Genomic DNA, 21743 nt, shown 5'->3' on the forward strand with positions numbered 1-21743 from the left:
TAGTACTGTGCAACAAAAACGCCAGAACGTAAAGTACAGATGGTGCTGCCCGCGTTCTTTATTGTCTCTGTCTATAATGCGTTTAGCTCTGCGCTGTGAGCGTGTTCAGGATGACACACCAACTATCCCTAACGTTTAACTTACTATGTTATATTCGTTTGATGGCCGCGCGGTATCATTCATAGTTATAGCGCTCCGATCATGAGGTCGCGAGCTGAATTCTCTAGAGCGGCAGCCGAATTCTGACGGTGACTTAATGGACGAAATCGCCCGGGCTCGAGGCAATGAATCTTACACTCCATAGACATGGTACCCTCTCAGATAATTTGCATTCCTTGAGCCTTGCCTTGTCCCCGAAAAACAATCTCCGCCATCAATCTTGAGCGCCTTTCCTATCTTTAACGTTTCAGTTCCCACACTTTCAGGTCACGAGTGGAATGCGTCTGACATAACCTTCCTCCCACTAGGTGGAAAGTTTTGTCTAGTCCACTTCCATTTCCCTTTAGCTTATCATTTCTCCAAATCGATTGAAAACTACACACTTCCCCTATGCTTTTCTTGACTTCTATGGCTGTGACCAACACAAATCAGATCCCTCGGTTCCTCTTTTGAATCAGTGTTCTATAAATGAACTCTAAGGGTAGCAGAGTGTGGCTCGCCTTTTATCTCCGCACTTTTATGTTTTCGAAAGCCTATTCAAAACGACTGACGTTTCAGGGTTCAGCAACAACACAGCAATATAAAAGGCTGTGTGTGTGGTCACCCACAACCTACAAACGACAAAAATCTCTTCGGAGGGATGAAGACGAACACAACAAAACAGGCACGCCTGAAAAAAAGGAGGTAATATCAATGTCCATCGATACTGATAATAGCTTACCGAAAGATGTAAGCCCTGACATCAAGTTTTTCTAGGTTTGATGCTGGCGCGCTTCGGCCGGAAGAATCGTACGCTATCTTGGCAATGATTACAAGAGGCGATGCCGCCATGATCAGGGTCTGCACGCAGTCGGCCCAGACGACGCTGCGAAGGCCACCCTAAAGGAAAAAAAAAAACAAGGAGATCACCGTCAGCGCATGCGCTGAGCGTTGAGCCGTGCGTTGAGGTCCCCTATCAAGAATTTACTCTGTGCTCTACGAAGCGCTTCAACGCGTTCTTGCGATGGTTTCTCCAGAAAATGGCAGACAATGGTTTTACACCAAAATTAAGTTCCGTAACAGAGTCAGCGCGCCCATGCAGGTGTGACGCATACACATTCAGAAATATCCATCCGAATGGACTGCTGAATGCAAAGTTATTAAAGGACCCTGATTGCATTTAACTGAGGCCATTCGTGCCCTTATCCGGGTCAAGACTTAAGCAAGCTAACGCACCGTATGACATTGGAGAAGTGGCACAGACCTGAGTTGCCCCAGCATTGATTGCATTCCCTCGATCCATCTATGCAACTACGGCTGTTACCTGGGCTTCCGCGAAATGAGGAAACAATGCTGTGCCGCTTACGCTTGGGCGTCGCATTCACCAATGCATGCACCTGTTTGATTGGAATGGCTGATAGCGCCGAGTAGAATGCCTGCGGTGTTGAGGAGACTATAGAACATCTGCTGAGTAGACCATAAATATGATCGCTTTGGTGCAAACAAGGAAGGACGGAAGGGAACAAGAGGAACGCAAGTATTAAACGACTAGCCCAGCAACATGCACTTCTGGTATAGAACATTTACTGTGCTACTGCCCATCTTTTGAAAATGAGAGACGTGACCTCTGCACAGCTCTAAATCAGTTAGATAGAAAACCGTTCACTTTGAACAAGATCTTGGGACAATGGCCTCGCATGTCGCAGCTACAAAAGGCCACAAAAGCGCTGCTGCGATATTTGGGAGCTACCAGATTGAGTCACCGTCTGTGATCCGGACTGAGTGACCGATCGATATCCCCAGTGGACTTTGTATTCTTCTTTCAATCTTTCCATCCCCCTTTTCCTTCCCCAGTGTAGGGTAGCCAACCGGGCTCAGTCCTGGTTAACTTCGCTGCCTTTCATTTATCATTTGCTCTCTCTCTCATATCCAGGTGCACATGTAAAGTTTGCGTGTTTTCTAACGGTTGATTTCGAAGGTGCCGCGACCTCGCGAAGGACCCTGTTTTATGATTTGCGGGATATGCATCTGAATTACCTCTGTATTCAATGTAACGCGTATATGACACAACTGGGAACGAGAGCACATGTCTCTGCGACCGTTTATAGACGTAATGTGCACCTTCAAATTTGCCCGTAATTGTAGTGCTCTCTCTCTGTCTCTCTCTCTCTCGTTCTTTGTCTCTGTATACTCGTTCTCCAGCGCCTGGTAGCAAGGCGGACGTGCTTCTAACTAACCTCCCTGCATTTCCTCTCTTCTGTCTATGTATGGGCAAGCGCACGTGCTGTGACTGCACCACACTAAAATAATTCACATCCTTAAAGGGGAATAAGGGTGTACATTGGTCTATAACTCACACCCTTACACTCTTTTTCGGTATACGAGCACTCTAAGGCTGTGAGTTACAGATATATTTACAGCCTTAATCCCTTTTAAGGGTGTAAATTATTTTACAGTGCAGGAATTTGCGCTATATCTTATGTAGAATTCAGGGATTTCTTGTATGTGACCCTACCCTGTTTCGTCGTAAAGCACGCTTGTTCATGTGATGAGAGAGCTTTACCATATGCATGAAACAAGTGTGCACACAAATTTATTGCCCACGCATGTATTACAAAAGTCCCAATGTATTGGTTGTAAAATGTGGAAAGGCGGCACAATTTGTAGCGATAACGTGATGCTTGTCGCAAATACAGTTAGGTGTGTGCTGCTGCGCCCACCGTGAATCCCGTCGTTCATTGTACACTGTAAGCCGCTTTACACCCTTAAGGGCCTTTAAGGGTGCAAATAGGCCTATAATTCACACTCTCACTCACTTACAGCACTGAGAGGCTCTCGGTTTAGGCAAAGCACCCTGAAGGGTGCAAATTTGTTGACAGTCTTAACAAACGCTGCACTTAAGGATGACTCACCAACTTTGTAGCTTAAAAAATGAAAGGGCCTAGTGTACGTTTGGAAGGCAACGTTGACCACAGAAAGCACGAATGAAATATTGCATCCCGCTCCCTTTTGTATCAGCGTTTTAACGGACAACGAAATTCCACTTTGTTTAAATTGCTTATGATTACTGATCATTATCATCAGCCTATGTTTCGTGGTAGCAACTATATGGCCACTCCAGGCGCGTTTCTGTCGTCGGCGTCGCCGTGAGGTTCTGTATAAAGTCCAAGGGCGATAAGATCGTCGCGGCGCGTCGCATGTGCGAGTGCAAGCGTGCGAGTGTGAGCTGGTGTTCGCGGCCCAATCTCGCTCACGCAACGGACGAGAGCGGGGAGGAAGCGCGCCCCCGTCCATCGCGCTCAAGGCTTCGAGGTGAGGGTCGGGGGGGAGGGCGGCACCATAAATGGCGGCACGTTCAACTCCGGGCGGCCCGGGTGGCCGAGCGCAACCGGCCGGGCGGCTATATCTCGACAGCCACCTGCGACGGGTACAGAGTCCGGGCTGCGCTATGTTTTCGCGACTTAGTTCGCATTCATGCGAACGGCACGAAGGTCGATTCGCTCGCTGCCGCTGCCGCAGCGTCTTCTCAATGTAGCGTTCTGACAGCGAGTTTGCGCGGTCATCGAGTGACATGTGTTCGTGTTTGCTTGCGCGCGCGTGACACCATGCTTGTTAATTTATTTAGTATGCCTATGCTTACAAGTTTATACGGCCGATTAAACTACTATCCTTACTTCGTATAGTCTAGCTGACCACAAATTTGCTATCTCAAGTGATGCTTCGTCTTTCGGGCGAAACTGCGACTTTTTTATGTCTACTGCTGCAAGAAGACCTCTCCCAGCAATCTCAAATTACTCCTGTCTTACGCTAGCTGATTCGAACTTGCGCCTGTAAATTTGCTAATTTCGTGACCCCATTTAGTTTTCTGCCGTCCTCGACTGCGCTCCCCTGTCCTTGGCACCCATTCTGTAACCCGAATGGTCCACCGGTTGTCTGACCTACGCATTACATGGCCTGCCTACCTCCATTTTTTTCTTATTGTTAACTACAATATCGGCTATCCCCATTTTCTCTTTGATCCACACCACTCTCTTCCTGTGTCTTAACGCTACGCCTAACATTTATCGTTCCTTCGCCCTCTGCGTGGTGCTCAACTTGTTTTCCAGCTTCTTTGTTAACCTCCAAGTTTCTGCTCCATATGTTAGCACTGGTAGAATGCAATGATTGTACACTTTTTTTTCAATGATGGTAAACTCCCAGTCAGGATGTGGTAATGCCTGTAGTATGCACTCCAATCCATCTTTACCCTTCTATATGTTTCCTTCTCACGATCAGGGTCCCCCTGTGAGTAACTGACACAGATAAACGTACTACTGCACAGACTGTAGAGGCTAACTGGCTATCACGAATTCTGGTCCTCTTGCCAGGGTATTAAACATTACATATTTGACTTCCGCATATTATTTTCAACCATACTCATACGCTTTATTGGTTACAGTCCTTAATCATTTGTTGCAGTGCATCCCCAGTGTCGCTGAACAGGACACAGTCATCGGCAAACCGAAGGCTGTTGACATATTCACCGTTGATCCTCACTCTTAAGACTTCCCCGTCTAATACCTAGCTTGAATACTCGAGATTACGCGACATCCAACACTAGATACGCCAGAAGACAGCGGACATGCAGCCACCGCCAACTTGGCTCGTCCAGTATTTGCACCTGCCTGAGATTACCTCCAAGATAGGGCGCGTATGGTGTGCGCACTAAACCGCGCGGACTATGAGCTCTGCGCAGCCAGGGTGGGGCGCAAACGGAACCGACGCGCGCTCACCTACTCCCCCTCCCGCCTCCCTGTTTTCGCGCTTTATCACGTGAGAAAGAGATTAATCCTCAATGTTGGCACAGACAGGTGCACCACGGATCTCGGAGGCCATGCAGACACTTCGCGGGTGCGACACAAGATGGCCCAGCCTGTCCAGAGGGATGCGCGAGATCGAGTCAAACTGCAGTACGTTCCTCATACGTCACGCATTTCGGCATTGTCATTACGGTGTGTCGCTGCATTACTTCACCACTAATCGCATTCACGTCGACATTCGTCGTGAGACCGAGTCTCCCGGATTGCTTTCCCGTTGTTTTATTTGCAATGTTATTTCGTTTATAAAAGGTAAATTTTCATCTGCCCCAACGTAGCAGAAAGCTACACCTGCGTTTATTGTTCCTTGTTTTGGGTTTATATGTGATTCTTAAATTGCTCGCTCCTTAGTAGCCAAACTTTTCATACATTAGCAGGTAAGAAACGACAACAGGAACCACAGAACGGCTGTCAGCACGAAGCTACAAGAAAAGCCAGAAACGTTTCTCAAAGAAAGCTTTGAATTTGAGCGTAGAGCAACTGCCCAGAAAAGTGCATTGGTTCTGGGTTCTATACGTAAACGAGGAGGAACATTTCTGCAGATTCGAAGGTTAATATCTTTCTCACCAGCTCGGAAGGATTTATTTTTTAGTTTCCTGCTACTCTACCGCGTATCAAATGTTTTGCCCCTTTCTTACGTGGCTATATCTTGCTGTTACTCGTTTTCTTTTCTACTGCAGAGTAAGTAGTAACGCGTGTTTTATCCTGCAGTTATTTTTTCTTTGTTTTGGTGACAGTCTTTTTAAGCATGCTTTAGGCTTCCTCTCTCTCGGGCACATTGTAGTGTAATTAACAATGACGACGACGACCGCAACAACAACAACAACAACAACAACAACAACAACAACAACAACAACAACAACAACAACAACAACAACAACAACAACAACAACGAAGCCCTTCAGTTCTCCTTATTCTTCTCGCTCAACAGATTTAGCTATCACAGTTTGCGGAATAGTGGGTCACCGGTTTCGTTGAGGGCAGCAACGGTTCTGGTATAGGGACATTCGCGTCGCAGCGTTTAACCTGAGAGCAGACAAATGCAGTGCTGCAAATGACCAACGATATTCTACTTAATTTCCGGCGCGGGGCATTGGTTGCGTGATAGTTAACGTGCAGCCATTTTACGATTTCCCTTCGACAAGAACATTCATGCGTCACAAAGAAAAAGAAAATATCAGACGCGTTGTAGTTGAACAAATTGTCACAAGATGTCGGGACAATCTCTGGTAGTGGCGTCCATGGCTCTGGTACCTGGTATTCCGTAAATTCAATTCAATTCAATTAAGCTTTTATCGATGAATAAATACTAACACAGATGTATGCAGGATGATGTCCCAAAGTAAAAACTGCAGGTGGGACCCCAATTGGCAAGAAGTTTAAGGACAAGGTAGAACTTTCCACTGAAAAGATTGTAAAGAAGGACGTCACTAGCGCTCAAACTTTGTCATTGCAGGCCAGTAGGTTTCGCTAATTGTATTGCCGATGTTCAGTTCCCCGAGGAGGAATACACAGCACGTGTAACTCACCAGTGCCGTGTATACGGTGCCAGTGACGCCAATTATAACGGTCGTGGCTACCGTGGACACCGGAAACACTGGAATCAAAAACAAATGAAAAGTACAAACTAGAAGGTAAACGAATGAAACGAAACATTCAAAAACAGTCACATGTTACAGTTACTGACAGCAGAAACTGTGAGAAACTGTAAACGTCATCTCACGTCGAACCGAGGAGTTAACCGTGCGACGAATAAAACGCACAGTGACAGCATAGAGCTGACGGCAAAGAAAGAAAGAAAATGTGACTACGTGCGCTCTGAACTTGGAAGGGAACGCACTATGAACACTCCAGCACCGACTATAGCATACGGAGATTACGCATTGATGCTTGCAGATGACTATTTCATAGATGTCTGCATAGCAAACCACGTGTGCAATTCCACCACTATATAAAGCAGATATGTCGCCGTGGTTGAAGCACTGACTAGACGTTCCGTTGATGAGTGCGAGGTCGCGGGTGCGATTTATGGACGCAACAACCGCGCTCTAGCGCAGGCGGAACAGAAAAAGAAAAGAGTACTCGTGCTCTTAAATTTTGGTATAGCACTAGAGGTGATACAAATTCGTCCCGCGATCTCCACTGTGGCATCTACGGCTAACAAGGTCGCTTGTTCTTTTTTTTCTCTTCAGGATTTAGTTTTGTGAAAACTTTTTACAACTGTCGCTCGGGTTATGATCACAACTAAGACTGACTGACTTACTTCCGTAGTCGTATACTGTGCTGTTATAAGAAATTAATCACTAAATATATCGACAAAAATAACATGTTATTGCTAGCTTTTTATTATTATAATAAACAGATGTGATATAATAATATTGTTAATACTAGTGGTGAGCTTTTGCCAACCGCGCACTGATTTTTTGAACAGTTAGGAGTGTTCGTTAAATTGTAATATCATACTCGAATCACCACTACATGCGCTCGAGAAGTGCGACTGAAAGAAATGAAGCTGCTACTGGCACCTTCTTCGATCCTTAAATAAATGAGTTCTACTGTCATAGCCCGATTTCCTTCCCCTACAAATTCACTTTCTACATTTTTTTTATTTCTTCGAGATTCCTAACTTCAGGCTTACTGCCATCCTGTATTTTCGTCAGCGTGCTATAACTGCAAAAGAAGCACTCGCATATAAATGACATATTTGAGATAACATCGACTACAGTGCTATGGAGAGTGTGCGACCCCCTCCACAAAAATAAAGAAAAGAAGAGCGAACAAGCACACGAGGGGTTGGGGACAGTCCCCCTCCCGTAACAGTCTGTATGAAAGAAATGCACACTGTCCTCCATTCACATAATTACTCAATTCTCCGAACTCTACGGCATGCAACGAGACAGGAGACATTGAGCACTTTTTGTGGTCCTGCCAGCAATTCCAAGATGAAAGAGACGCTCTCCTGAAGAATTTGCAAAACAAGGACCTTCCGCATGCGCGCCTGCAACACCTTATATTTCCCGAGGGATCAGTGATGGCCCGCAAAGAAACTTCACGTCTCCTGATCGAATTCTTAAGAGACACTGGGTTGATGGACATATGGTGAAACCCATCAGCGGTATTGTGCGAGACGCTCGGGCGGAGCAATTGCCGGCCTTGTTCGCCAGGCTAAACCCGCCTGTTGCTACACCACCACCACCACCACCACCACCACCACCACCACCACCACCCACATAATTACACACTTTGAACATATAAGTACACTTGCATAAATAATTACGCGCTATATACAACGAGCATGTAGGTATTTCATAGGAGAAAGAATCGAGTGCAAGAAAACAATCACGAACATTTTATGTTGTAACACAAGGCACACGACAACGTAGGAGTAGATGCTACGTTGCAAGAAATGCACGCGGTACGACTACATGGTCGCATAGTGACATACATCACGTCACTATTGACAAACCGCACTCTTCGAGTCTCAAGATAGGAGATTAATTCTCGCCTCTTCGTTATATCACACATGGCCTTCAGCAAGGCTCACTATTGTCCCGTGTTCTTTGTAACCTAGCCATGCACAATCTCCTGTATCACCTCGCAAAGATAGGCAGGTTGCATCACTCAACGTACGCAGACTCCAATCACAGTACGGACCACGAAAGGCTCGCTTGGTGAGCAGCAAGTATGCCGTCCAAGCAGCTCTAAATGCAGTATACTTTCATCTTTCAGCAGCCAGGCTCTCTCCTTCCCCGTCAAATTCGTATAGTATATTGTGCTTGGTCCGAAAAAGATGAGGGAAGACGCAGCAGCTATACTGAATGGGCCGGAAATACAAGGAAGCCCGATCGACAGAAGTACAGGACTTCGGAATCTAGGAATCGCCATATCGGATACGGGCAACCACGCTGCGGGGCTTCAAAAGACACTGAGGCGTGTGTATAATTAATATCGCAATAGAGTAAATGCTGCGGCATTTTTTGCAATTCGTATTATAATAAGTAGACACGGGAAACATACCGCACTTGTGGCCCTTACGAAAAACCACTAGATGTTAAAGCGTCGCCATCATATATGTCACGTGACTACTGACCACGACGAACCATGGTTGTGAATAGGCCACTGTTGCGGTGAATATTTCTAACCTTTCTCAAGGTGGCGTGGCCGATATTTTAAAGAAGATTAGGAGTTAGCGATATAACTTACCGGTCGACATGGCAACTGCGGCACAGTAGAGGCCTGTTACGCCTATGGCTTGCTGAAAATGAATGAATGAATGAATGAATAAAGCGTGTCCATTCGTACTTGGCGACAACTGTTCAGACGCCTAGTTTGTGACTAAAGTAGTGCGCGCAGTAGCGACGGTGTAAATGATGTAGTAAGTGTAGAAACATTATCCCCAGAACTGTGCTGCGGTAAAAACTAACGAAACTGTTCAGACTTATCGCCTCCTCGAAAATCAACCCTTTCCAACCCTCCGCATCCCTTCATTCTGCCTGCTGAAAACTGTCCGTTTAGAACTCCTGGAGATGCACTTACGCTTAGCACGAAGTAGATTACTGATGACGCAACTCCAACGCCGTTTCCATAGCGCATACGAAGGTACTGTGGGGAGAAGAGGTAAAATAGTTTGAAATGCATTAATTACTTTCGTCACGTTGAAGTGGCACAACGAAGTCCTTTTGAACGTCTGTGGTCGTGGCCAGTGGCGGCGACATATGCCTAAATGCAACTGCGTGTGTCGGTGCAATGAAGTTATACTGACGAATAACGCATGAAGTTCGCTGATGTGCATTTGTGGATTAGTACAGTAAGGGCAAAAATAACAATTTATTGTGTCGAAATAAACCGCGATATCACGTGTTTGATGGTGTTGTTCTAAACGTCTGAGAAATATTGCCAGGCGCTTAAAGACGCAGACGTGGAATCTCGCAATATATATATATATATATATATTGTCAGTTCACCGCAACATCCATACGGGTTCCAACCGTGATTGCCTCGCAAGTCGCAACATTCACAGTCGCTGCAGCTATCGGAATGTAATAAGTTGATCCTGTGCAATCTGATTCTCGTCACCTTTCTTATGTTCGTTTGGTTGGCAGTTCCACGTGTGACCCTTTGAGGTAATGATGAAATTATTGCACATCTGTGCATTTGTTCACATTTTAGTTCACAGAGGCAGGTGCCGTGCGAAGACACTGGACAGCTGGCCACTGCCGGAACGATACATGAGGATAGCAAGGATCGACTTCTGGCCCTGTTAGTGCGACATATTTGATATATAGTGCTTAGCGGGGGAACCTTCTCACACGGACGCAGGAAGGGACACACTCATAAGCGCTAACTTTCTACAGAATGTTTATTGGAAGCCGAATCAATATTTATAGGCCATGCAGCAACTCAGGCAAGCGCAAGCAGAGATGCATCGAGACACGACAGTTATTTTCTTGTTAAAGAGAAGAGAGAGAGAGAGAGAAACAACTTTACTGCTCCATTATGAACTGAAACGCGTTAAGCGTCTGATGGGGTGGCTCCCTCTTCGCGGGCTCCATATGCTTCCAGGGCCGCCTGGCCCCTGTGGATCAGTCGGAGCTGGTCTTCCAGGGCGGGGCTGGACAGCATGATCTCCCATCGCTCGGAAAGAGTGGGGATAGCAGGGGGGTTAGTTATGGGTATAGGTGGGGGGTGGTCTATGGAAAAATTGCACTCTCCTATGACGTGCCGAAGGGTGCCTAATGCATTGCAGTGAGGACATGTGTTCTTATATCTCTCTGGGTACATTTTGTTCTGGAGGCAGGGGTGGGGAAAGGATCCTGCCTGGATTTGCCTGTATATTGTTTGTTCGGCTCTGGTCAAGGAGTGGTGGGGGTGCGGGAATGTCTTCCTGCCGTCCCTGTAATATTTGACTATATCTCTGTAATTTGTGATGGGTTGCCATCCCCTTGCCTCCTCCTCGTTGGCCCGGGAGTTTAGCGCTCGGGCCTGTTGATGAGCATATTCATTGCCCTCAACTAAGGAGTGAGCCGGGACCCAAACTAATTCGATTGCTTGTTTAGGAGGCGTAGCTTTACCAAGAATTTTTAGTGCCCCAAGGGACACCCAGCCAGATCTGTAGTTCTTGTATGCAGCTTGTGAGTCCGTGACGATCTTGGTGACGTTTGGTTGCAGGAGTGCGAGAGCTATCGCTGCTTCTTCTGCTTCCTCCGAAGACGGAGTGTAGATTGATGCGCAGGTGACCAGCTTTTCCAGCCCGGTGACCACGACTGTTGCCCTCGTGGAGCGTTTCGATAGAGAGGCGTCTGTATATAAAACAGTGTCGTCTTCCTCCAGGGTCCTGGAGATGGCTCTTGCGCGGGCGTCGCGTCGTCCGGCATGCCTTGTGGGGTTCATGTTGCGTGGTAGTGGTTTGCATTCCAACTTCTCATTCAACTTTTCGGGTAATTGGTCGTGGCGGGTGTAGTGCGATTCTTGCCATCCTAGCTTGCGGAGGACGCTTCTGCCCGCCTTGGTCTGGCTAAGGCGTACCCTTTGATTGGATAGGTGGGCTTCTACGAGCTCGGATACTGTGTTGTGGACTCCCATTTGAAGTAATTTTGTCGTGGATGAATTTATGGGAATACCCAGGGCCTGCTTCGTGGCTTTCCTGATTATTGCGTCAAGTAGTAAGACGTCCTTCTTGAGGAGCTGCAGGTACGGCGCCGCGTAGACGATTCGTGATATAACAAAGGCCTCAACGAGGCGCAAGGTGTCCGATTCCTTCAGACCCCTCCGCCTGTTGGCCACTCGTCTGATCATGTTCAAGATTTGGTCTGACGTGAGCTTCATTTTTCTAATCATGGCTGTTGCCTTGCCGTCTGCCTGGATCAGGAGGCCCAGGATCCTGAGTTGTGGTACCGGGAGGATCCGGTTCCCTTCCAAAGTGATTTCTATATTTTCTGCTTGTGTACTTGATGCACGTGGTCTGACAATGGTCAGCTCCGATTTTTGAGGCGAACAGCAAAGGCCACATGTCTTCACATAGCTGTTGATCGTGTCAGCCGCTTTTTGGAGTGTGTTTTCTATCCAGCCATCCGACCCTGCCCTCGCAGTCCAGAGGGTGATGTCGTCGGCATATAATGCGTGGCCCAGACCATCTATTGATTCGAGAAGCTTGGGCAACGGCAGGAGAGCCATGTTAAATAAGAGGGGGGAAAGGACCGAACCTTGCGGCGTTCCTCGATCCCCCAGGTAGATCGGTTGGGATGTCTCCTCTCCTATTCTGATCCTTGCCGTTCGGTTACGAAGAAAGTCTCGGATGTAGTTGTAAGTGTTCACTCCACAACCCGTGTTGCGCAGGTTGCGGAGGACACTTTCATGTGTGACGTTATCAAAGGCCCCTGTGAGGTCTAGCGCTAGTATCGCTCGCGGCGCCTGCTTCGTTGCTCGCTTAATTACCAGTTCGTTGAGTTGTACGAGAACATCCTGGGTGCCCAGGTGTTGCCTAAAGCCATACATTGTCTCTGGCATCTGATCGGTGGCATCAAGATGTCGCTGCAACCTCTTAAGTACCATACGTTCCATGACCTTCCCCACGCAGGACGTGAGGGATATCGGTCGCATGTTGTCGATGTGAGGTGTCTTCCCAGGCTTGGGTATGAAGCGGACTTCTGCCTCTTTCCATTCGTGTGGAAGATTGCCAGACTCCCAGACCCGGTTCATATACTCGAGCAGCTGTCTGCGGGCCTTGTGTTCGAGGTTGTTAAGTAACTTGTAGGTAATGGAATCGGGTCCCGGCGCGCTGCCCCTGTTGCTCTCGGAGATTGCTGAGATCAACTCGGTGTCAGTGAATGGCTTATCTAACGCTTCATTGGTAGGTCCTGCGTAGTCGGGAGGTGCGATATCACCCTTCTCCGTTTTCAGGTACTTGGCCTTCAGGTCGTTGATCAGTTTTTCGGCGCCCCCAGTATAGTTGTTGAGGGTGCGTGTGAGGCTTCGATTAGTGGCGCTCTTGCTGCCGAGAGGATCGATCAGGTGACGAAGGAGGCACCACGTCTTCCTGGTAGAAAGGGTGCCCTGCAGTCCATCACACACGCTCAGCCAGTTCTCTCTGCACAGCTTGGACGCGTATTCAGCTGCTTGCTTGTTGAGATCATGGATGCGTTTGCGAAGTTTCTTGTTGTGTCGTTGTTTCTTCCAGCGTCTGGTGAGGCTGTGTCGTGCTTCCCAAAGGTGGGCAAGCTTTGCGTCCACACAGGGTGTCTGCAGTGTGGTCGCAATTTTCTGGGTGTATTTGTCTACCAGCTCGAGTTGTTCCTTAGCCCATTCCCCATACGATTTGGTGCTGTTCGTGTCCTCGTCTTCATCGGCTGCTTGCCTTTTTCGAAGTTTGTCCCAGTCAGTTATCTTTGTTGTTCCCATTCGGGCCTTGAAGGCGGGCCCCCTGATCGTAATACTGAGGATATCGTGGTCCGACCCCAGGTTCGCTCCTGTGTTCTGCCACGATACGTCCAAGGTTCCACTCAGCAGGGTAAGGTCTGGAGTGGTGTCCCGGGTTGTACTTGTGCCCATGCGGGTGGGAGTGTCTGGTTCGTTGAGTAGGGCTAATGTGTGCTGATCCATGAGGTTCGCCAGCACCCTGCCTCTCTTGGAGCAAAATTTGTAACCCCATATTGTGTGAGGCGCATTGAAATCTCCTAATATCAATAGGGGTCGGCTGCCCGCCTCTCTCTTGCTGTCGAGTAATGTGCCCTCTATGTCGATGTTCTTCTTGGAGGGCCGACAGTATGCGTTGAGTATAAAGATATTGTTTTTGCTTCCTATGCCTCTGCTGTGAATTTCCAAGAGAACGTGTTCACACCCTCTCTGAATGGTAATGTGCTGCGTTGCAGCTATGTTGCTTCGGACTAGGATGGCTGTGCTTTTCTCACTGGGATCGGTGTATGTGACGTACCCCGCGAGTTTTGGTCGCGAGTTCGTTTCTTGAATTGCAAGGATATCCGGTTTGTGTTCCGCATTATCTATGTATTGCTGTAATTCGCCTATTTTGTCTTTAATTCCTCGGCAGTTCCATTGGGCTAAGATCGTTGTATCTTCCTTCCTATTTTTACGCCTGGCCGCCATCTTGGCTCAGGTTGGTAGTCGTGAGACTACTCGCCATGCACGGTTTCCCATACGGGGCTCCCTTTTTAGCTTTTTGAGTGGTTAGTATAAGCTGGTTGACATTAGCTTCTAGCGCGTCGAATTTGGCCATCTTGGACGTTATCAGGCCGATTTGGCTGGCAAGCTGTGTGACCATCTCGGTGAGGGCTTCAATGGGCTTGGCCCACGCCGGTTCCTCAGACGGACTCGATTCAATTTTCTCTGCCTCCATTGCTGTTACCGGGGGCTCCGGTTGAGCGTCCCTCTTGGCAATTTTGCGTTTTGTGACATCCTCGCTGTTTTTCGATTTTTCTAATGCCTCCATGCGTGCAAGAAGCGCGCTGATTTGCTCATTTTGCTTAACTACAAGCGCTTTGAGTTGCATGCATTCCTCACAATCTTTCTTGGGAGTCTGGGGAAGGGGAGGGAAATCTTTGTTGCTAAGAGCGATAGGAGATCTAACTGCCCAGCCCACCTGTTTAGCGGCGTTCCTCGACGGTGTCTGGCTCCGGGTCTTCGACCTTGAGCGCGACTCCCGGCGGCGCCCGCTGCAGCTGCTGCCGGCCACGTCACACGGCGACGACGCTCTCGAGCCCGGCTTTGAGGCGCAGCTGCTGCTCCGCCCTCGTCCGCCTTCACAGGAAAGAGAGTGATTCCGGTACCCTGACGTAGCTGCTCCCTCCCGACGTGGCGGTTTGGAGGATTCTGCAGGCGTGTAGTTGGTATCTTTCCGCTCCCACCGGCGTTTCCGTACCACGTACGGGATCTTGAAGCGAGCTCTGCACACCTTGTCTGCGGTCAAATGTTCTCCTCCACAGAGGTCACACTTGGGGGTACACTTGTGCTGTTCATCGGGATTTCGAGCACCACATACCCGGCAGATCCGGTCTGTTGGATCAGGGCAAACATCCATGCGGTGGCCCAGGCGACCGCACTGATAGCAGATATCTATCTGTTTTCTGTATAACGAGCATTTGGCGAGCACGCCCCCGTAACGAACGTAGTTCGGCACTTTGGGTCCATTGAAGGCGATCACCACAGACGTCGTGTTAGCGATGCGATTGGCCTCTACAGCAGTGGGATTATATTCGTTGACGATGTTCTCATTGATTTCTTGAACCGTGTCTCCGAGGGGGACGCCTCGTATGACTCCCTTGGTCATGCCATGGGGGGCCGATTCGTAGGCGCTGACCTCGTGCTCATTTCCTTGGACGACAATCTTGGTGACTGCAACATACCGGTTAGCATTTTCTCTTTTTGAAGTACTGATGACAACGATGTTTTGCTGGTAATTTGGGCATATCACGTCCCGGATCCATTCTTCTTTGGTGACTCCCGCCGCAGCGTAAATGGCCCGGCCAACTTCCATATGGCCGACCTTGCTGATATTCAGACCACCGCGTGGTCTCACCACGATCTTGGTATCGTCTCGGGGCAGTGCAGGCATGCGCGCTCTCTTGATTAACGTATCTTTGGCGTTCTCGGGTCTACGACCGGCACCGGAGGGTTTTGATTGAAGTGCATTGGGTAGACCTAGGTCTCGCTGACGTGGTCGGGACTTGCGTTCACCGGCGATGCGCCAGCCCAGGGTCCTGGTTACTTCTTCGGGGTGAATATCCTCCCCCTCTATTTCAACACTCATGGGAGTGGCCATGATGCAGGTAGAGTTCGGAATAATGTGCGTTCCAGCAGCGACCGCCCGTCGGCCGCGGCGGCTAGGCCAAGCGGTCGGCGGAGCAAGCCTAGGCTTAGCGACGACTCGCCTTGGGTGGGCACACAATCGTCCTTAAAGTCCCAAAAAATGGTCCCCTACCTTAAAGGCAGGTATCCTCGTGGTCCTGATGACGACACGGAACACGTGGTGCAAGAATTCTTGTAGCACAAGGTGATGATCCGGCACAGTCATCGAAAAACTGCGAAGCCGATGCGAAGCGCGTCCCACCGGTTATGCGCCTTCTTCTTGTTAAAGAGAACGAAGGGGTGCTACCTTGTCAATGGTCGAAGTCTCGGTTACCAGTCTCGTTATATCCTCTTTGTGCTTGTGCTCTACGACACGTTCTTGGAAAAGGGGTGAGCCACCGCACGTGCTGCAGTGGGCTGCTAAACAGCCATTACCACCTTTCTTTACGTTGTTTCAGTGCATCGAGACAGGACAGTTATTTCCTTGTTAAAGAGAGTGAAGGAGTGCTAACACTATCTTGGCATACCTTGTCAATGGTCGCAGTCTCGGTTACCAGTGTCGTTATATCTTCTTTGTGCTTGCGCTCGGCGACACGTTCTTGGAAAGGAGGCGAGCAATCACACGTGCTGCAGTGGGCCGCTAACCAGTCATTAGCAGCTCTCTTTACATTGTTTCAGTGCTCTATGAGCTTATATCGTTTAGACGTCGGTCGGTTTGCCCGACGTTGTGTCTACCACAGAGCAGATGTATCATGTATACGACGCCTTGAATTCCGAAGTTTTACGTGCCAAAACCAGGATTTCATTATGAGGCACACCATAGTGGGGGAATGGGGTATAATTTTTACCACTAAGGGTTCTTTAACGATGAATAACTTTGTCAAGTATCTAAGACAAGACATGAGCAACTTTAGTGTTACAGTGGGGTGGCCAATAACCTGCATATCCCGCATGTCATATAGCAAGGCGTGTCATATACACATACCTAAATCTGTACGGGAACGTACGCTCACAGGGACGCCGGGGTGGTACGCCGACACCGACATCGGGTTTTTTTCGACACGGGGCCCTTAACGCTGAAATCACACTGCGTCGCGCGCAAGCCTTTGTATAAAGCCTCTGAGACGCAGACTGCATTTCTATGAACAGGTAAGCCACATAGAGCACCACAGAGAGAACGGGCTCACGACACTTGCGGTTTTTTAAGGATCCTTCCAAGGGCTTACGATTATGCACCTCAGACGACCATGGTCAGCCAGTGGCAAGATATCGATGTTGAGTTAGGGCTTTCGGTATGCGCGCCTGCAACACACTGCGCTTCCAGGAGAGTCTCTTATAGCACACAAGCAAGCCTCCCGTCTCCTTCTCGCATCACAGCGAGGCACTGGTCCGCTGAACGCGCGGTGACGTAGCTCAGTGAGACCGCAAGAGACGCTTTGGTGCAGCCATTTCCAGCTAATCTCGCGTGCAGCTACCACAAGCGCAACCACCAGCACCGCTGTAGTTGAGCTGATAACGACGGAGGCGAAGGCACTACGAGCACATCACCTCGAAGACCGAGGTGATCTTGAGCTCGTACAGGACGGGCAGGAAGAGGTAGGCGACCATCAGCACGGCCGGCGCGAAGACCGGGATGGCCCAGAGAGTGTGGAAGCCGTACGCGTAGTAGTGCGCCGTGAACGCTATCAGGCCCGACGCCGTCACGTTGGACGCCACCATGGACACGGCCAGCGGAAGTGTGCCTATTGTCCGGCTTCCCAGGAACGTCTCGTCTTTGCTCCGGAAGCGAGACCGTCGACGCAGGGAGAGGTACAGGCCGGCGCCTGCGTGGTATGCGCGGACGGGAAGTTGGCGATATTGCGCTTCGCTGGCTGGAGCTCGCGCGTTGATGTGACTGAGATATGTAGGCACGTTAAGACAGTTTTATTTTCCATCTTTTTAATGTGTTCTTGTTTTCCTTGTTCTAGTACCCTTCATCGTAAGATTACCGTCCCTTCTGTCTGTTTTCTTTTTGTATTACACTTATACTCTCCACAGCCACATGGGCCGGCATTTGGTATCCTCGCCGAAAGATGAAACAATTACAGTGCCCTTTGCATTTTCCTATCATTTAAGATCCACTAATTCCCAATAAAAAAAATTATAAGCTAAGCTGCGCGATGCCTACGTCGAAGTGCTAGACACGGAGAGGAGAAAAGTTCGCATTTGATGAGAAATAAATTGATGTCGTACTGACAGAGCAGGTGAACTCTATTACGAGTACTTCTCATTTCTAGTGTCTTTTTTCTTCAAGAATTAGGGACATTTCCCGTTTTTCACACAAAGAGAGCACCTTTTCTAACGCGCGATGTAAGAATAGTTGAGTGGATACGCAATCACCTGCGTATAGTATAGCAGATATCATTAATAAAGATAAGAAAGAACAGCCGGTCAAACACTGGGCCTTGTAGGAGACTTGAATAAGCTAGGACTTTTGCCGCATTGTGCCTCCGAATGGAAACAGACTGTTTTCGGTCAGCAATACATGGTGAAATCCAGGACATTAGTTAGGCGTTTTAAGTATACAATTTAAATTACGAAGCAGTATATTGTGATAGACCTCATCGAAAGTTTGCAGAAGTCTAGAAAAATTGCGTCAGTTTCGTTTCCATTGTTTGCAGAAATCGCGAAATCGTGAATTATTTCTGCTGATTGAGTTTGGGTAGAAAAAACCCTGCGACGCCTATGTTGACGCTTGATGAAAAAGTCGTCTTCTTCGAAAAGCTCTAATATATGCCTAGGGTACATTTGCTCTGTCAATTTACAAGCAGTTGAAATAATTGAAACGGGCAGTAGTTTGTTTGTAACAGAGTATTTTGACCCAATTTTGTGTAGTGATTTCAATTTTGCTACTTTCCAATGGTTTGGAACCTCACTTTCTTGCAATGACTTTGAAAACAGGAACTGGAATTATTTTGCTACCAATTCGACATATCTTTTACAAATGCATTAGGGATGTCATCAGGACCACATGCCTTTTTCAAATCAATATTTTAAGGAAGATGTCAAGCACCGCGCAAGAAACGCACTCGCATAATGAACGCACCCCCATCTTAATTTGCTTTTGAAAATCTGCATACTTTAATGCGAAAGCATTATATGCCTCATTACGCGAAAATCCGTAGGTGTCGGCGCGACTGAAAGATGATACCGAAAATGGCCGACGGCGCAAACCATAAAAAACACCTCAAAACCATATATACTCGGGTTGACGTCATATATTAAGGCGTAAGCCTTCAGTGGCTCATAAGTGTCCGGGCGCAGTCCGTGGTGGACGCAGGAAAGCGGTGATCACCGGCGAGGGAGCGAGGAGAGGAGGTGCCCCCGCTGAGTGGAGCAAGGAGAGGAGGCGCTGTGCGAGTGGGCGCGTGGGAGAGCGCGGACATGCTTTGTGGGCCCATGAACGATGGGGCCGGTCTTCAAGCAGCACCTGAACAGACACCGCCGATCAATCCAGTCGTCGCAACGCGAAAGATAATGTTTGTCCTCCCGTCTGAAATCGATGACGATGGCACGCGTTGCAAGAAACCCAGCGGGACGCGCGGCAAGGCCGTCACAGTGCCCGGAAAGCCAGGAGAAGAGGCAGAGTAAGGTTCGCTCTTAAATGTACGGGAGGGTAGACATATACAGCTCCGCTGTAAGACATGTCACCACAGGGAGTACAATGCTTTCGCATTCCGACACGTCAGCAGCCTTGTGTGCCTCTGCTAATTTTTTTGTTTTTTGCTTTGCTATACTGTTTGTCTCACGTTCAAAAAGCCGTGCTGTAGTTTTTCGGAGAAACTAGAATATTTTGCTCGCTCACGTGTTTAAAGCAAGCGCACTTAATCTCTGTGCCCGTCGCTGCGTTGGAAATATGAGTAATGCCACGCGAGAAACGCCGAGGCGACGTAAACGAAATTCTGCGGCTAACTCGCGCAGGCTGCGCATCCATGCACGCTACCAGCAGGGGCGTTGGTTTTGGCGACTGAGAAGCTGACGTCAACGCCACGACTAGAGAACACACGCGGCAAGCATGCGGTAAGAATAGGCTACGTGTTATCACGGTCGCTTGGGGCATTGCGCAAAGAGTGACCGCGTTAACACTCTGGCTGTTCTCGTCGCATGATTGGCGCTAGGGCGGGTGCAAAGGCACCTCGCAGACTCGGGAGAGAAGAAAAGGAATTACACGCGGAATCTCCTGCGGGTGTTATGTAAATGATGCGTAAGCATTTGCTACTAATCACGTGCTATTTCGTCGTCGTATACATGCTGCTGCGTTTGGTATAACTGCGAGAAGCACCGCAACAGAATCGCGAAACGGGGAAGCGAGTTTGTATCACACGACGAAGAAAGAGGCGAGTAGTAGCAATGTTCGCTCAGCTTACATGATGGTGCGTTTCTATGATGCCGCTGCTTCATAAAGGATGATCGCTGGACGACCCGGCTGCGCGGGCCCTATTTCGAAAGCGAACTCCGATGGAAACAGAGTGCGCCGCGTGCTCGTAGCTTCGTGTGCGCTCTGCTATCACCGCTAGTTCGTGTTGAAGCGAGGGGCAGCACGAAGGTCGATTCGTTCACTGCTGCGGGCCCCGTCTTGAAAGCGATCGTCTTACGCGACGGACAGACGGACGAGTTTCATCCTTCGGTAAGCATAGACATGCTTACGCACTTGTGTGTGTGTGTGTGTAGTGATTTTTGAAGGAGAGGAACAGAGAAGTGCAGTGCCGTAACTGTCTCTCAGAGGAGGACACCTCAACAGCACTACACAGGGCAAGGGGAGTGGGTAGAAAAGGATAAGGGAGAGAAGGAATGGAGGGCGGAAAAAAAATAACAAGAGGTTTGAAGAAGCAATGCGGGGCTTACAGCCGCGCTCTCAGCTGCGTGTCGGAACAAAAGTCAAGTAGGGCAGGAAGCACTTTCTTGACGATGGAAGGGTGGGCTGCCGGAAAGAGAAGTGCTCCCTCCGAGTCACAGGGCAGTCCCACACGACGGTATGATGCAAAGAGCGCAGTGCGCTCAACATCGAAGACCGGGCAGCGGAGCAGAAGGTGCTCAAGCGTCTCCTCCTCGCCGCAATCCAAGCACGCGGGGCTGCCTCTTCCGTGCAGTCTGTGCATTCTGGCGGCCGTGTTGTAGCAGCCGAGCTTACGCACTTAAAACCGCAACTGGCTCCCTGCAACAGTTATATTATGCAGTTTACGGGCTCTGGTGTGACGTAATAGGAGAGCGCGTGCGGGTGCGATGCGCGACCTGGCGCGGGAGAGTCCACGTGAAGGAGGGGCGGCCAGCACTTGGACGGCATGACGGGCATGGTCGGGCGTAGTGGGGAATTCGCGTCCGTTGCCCGCTCTTCTGCCTCTTTTTGGTTCCGAAGGGTGCGATGGGCCCCAAGTCCAGCTGTGCGCCTGCCGAGGGACATAGAGAGAGTTTATCTGCCAAGAAAACGTAGACGCTGACCATACACCGATAGTCTTTGACATGCCGATGAGAAAATCGGCGGAAGGCGCACACACAGCCTGGTCGCCAAAACAGCAGGTTCCCTAAATCAGCGCGTCAACGTGATGACAAAAAAACTGGCTGTGGCTTAGCTAAGGTTAAGCCCAGGATGTGAAGCATACTAGCCTTTATTTTAACGTGACAGCGTTAAGGAGCTCGTGTCGCAGAAAAGCCGGTGTCGTCGGCGTCGGCTCAGGCGTGCGGCGCTTGCTCAGGCGCACATTTCGTTGTCGCGCCGAACGCTGCGTTGCTCGACGCTCACCGCGTCCGATGCGGGGCGCGTAGTCGCTGCGCCGTAGCAAAGCCACCTAGAAACAGTCTCTGTAGCACGCCGCAACCTTCGCTTCTCATTCCAACGGGCAGCTCTGTCTCCAGGAGGCATCTCACCTCGTGAGTGTCTAGCAGTGACAAGCGCAGCTGCTTATATACCGCCGC

General features: G+C 49.2%; 2 protein-coding genes across 4 annotated transcripts in view; one reads left to right on the forward strand and one right to left on the reverse strand.

The window, feature by feature from the left end:
• Window positions 1-21743, reverse strand: part of LOC135916511 (sodium-coupled monocarboxylate transporter 2-like) — a 64630-nt gene that overhangs the window by 40738 nt on the left and 2149 nt on the right. For both annotated transcript variants that reach the window (XM_070525362.1, XM_070525363.1), the window contains exons 2-6: window positions 17340-17614; window positions 9531-9596; window positions 9198-9249; window positions 6524-6591; window positions 881-1038 (exon numbers count right to left, since the gene is read on the reverse strand). In XM_070525362.1, the coding sequence (XP_070381463.1) occupies window positions 881-1038; window positions 6524-6591; window positions 9198-9249; window positions 9531-9596; window positions 17340-17614 (619 nt within the window). The remainder of the gene's footprint in view (window positions 1-880; window positions 1039-6523; window positions 6592-9197; window positions 9250-9530; window positions 9597-17339; window positions 17615-21743) is intronic.
• The window catches only part of LOC139049672 (lysosomal protective protein-like), a 32372-nt gene continuing 30884 nt past the window's right edge, over window positions 20256-21743 (forward strand). Inside the window, exon 1 of one of the 2 annotated variants that reach the window (XM_070525365.1) lies at window positions 20256-20457. The gene's annotated coding sequence lies outside the window, so the exon portion shown is untranslated. The remainder of the gene's footprint in view (window positions 20458-21743) is intronic. The other variant, XM_070525364.1, reaches the window with a different exon arrangement.

Source organism: Dermacentor albipictus, chromosome 9 (assembly GCF_038994185.2).
Source record: "Dermacentor albipictus isolate Rhodes 1998 colony chromosome 9, USDA_Dalb.pri_finalv2, whole genome shotgun sequence".
Lineage (NCBI taxonomy): Eukaryota > Metazoa > Arthropoda > Arachnida > Ixodida > Ixodidae > Dermacentor > Dermacentor albipictus.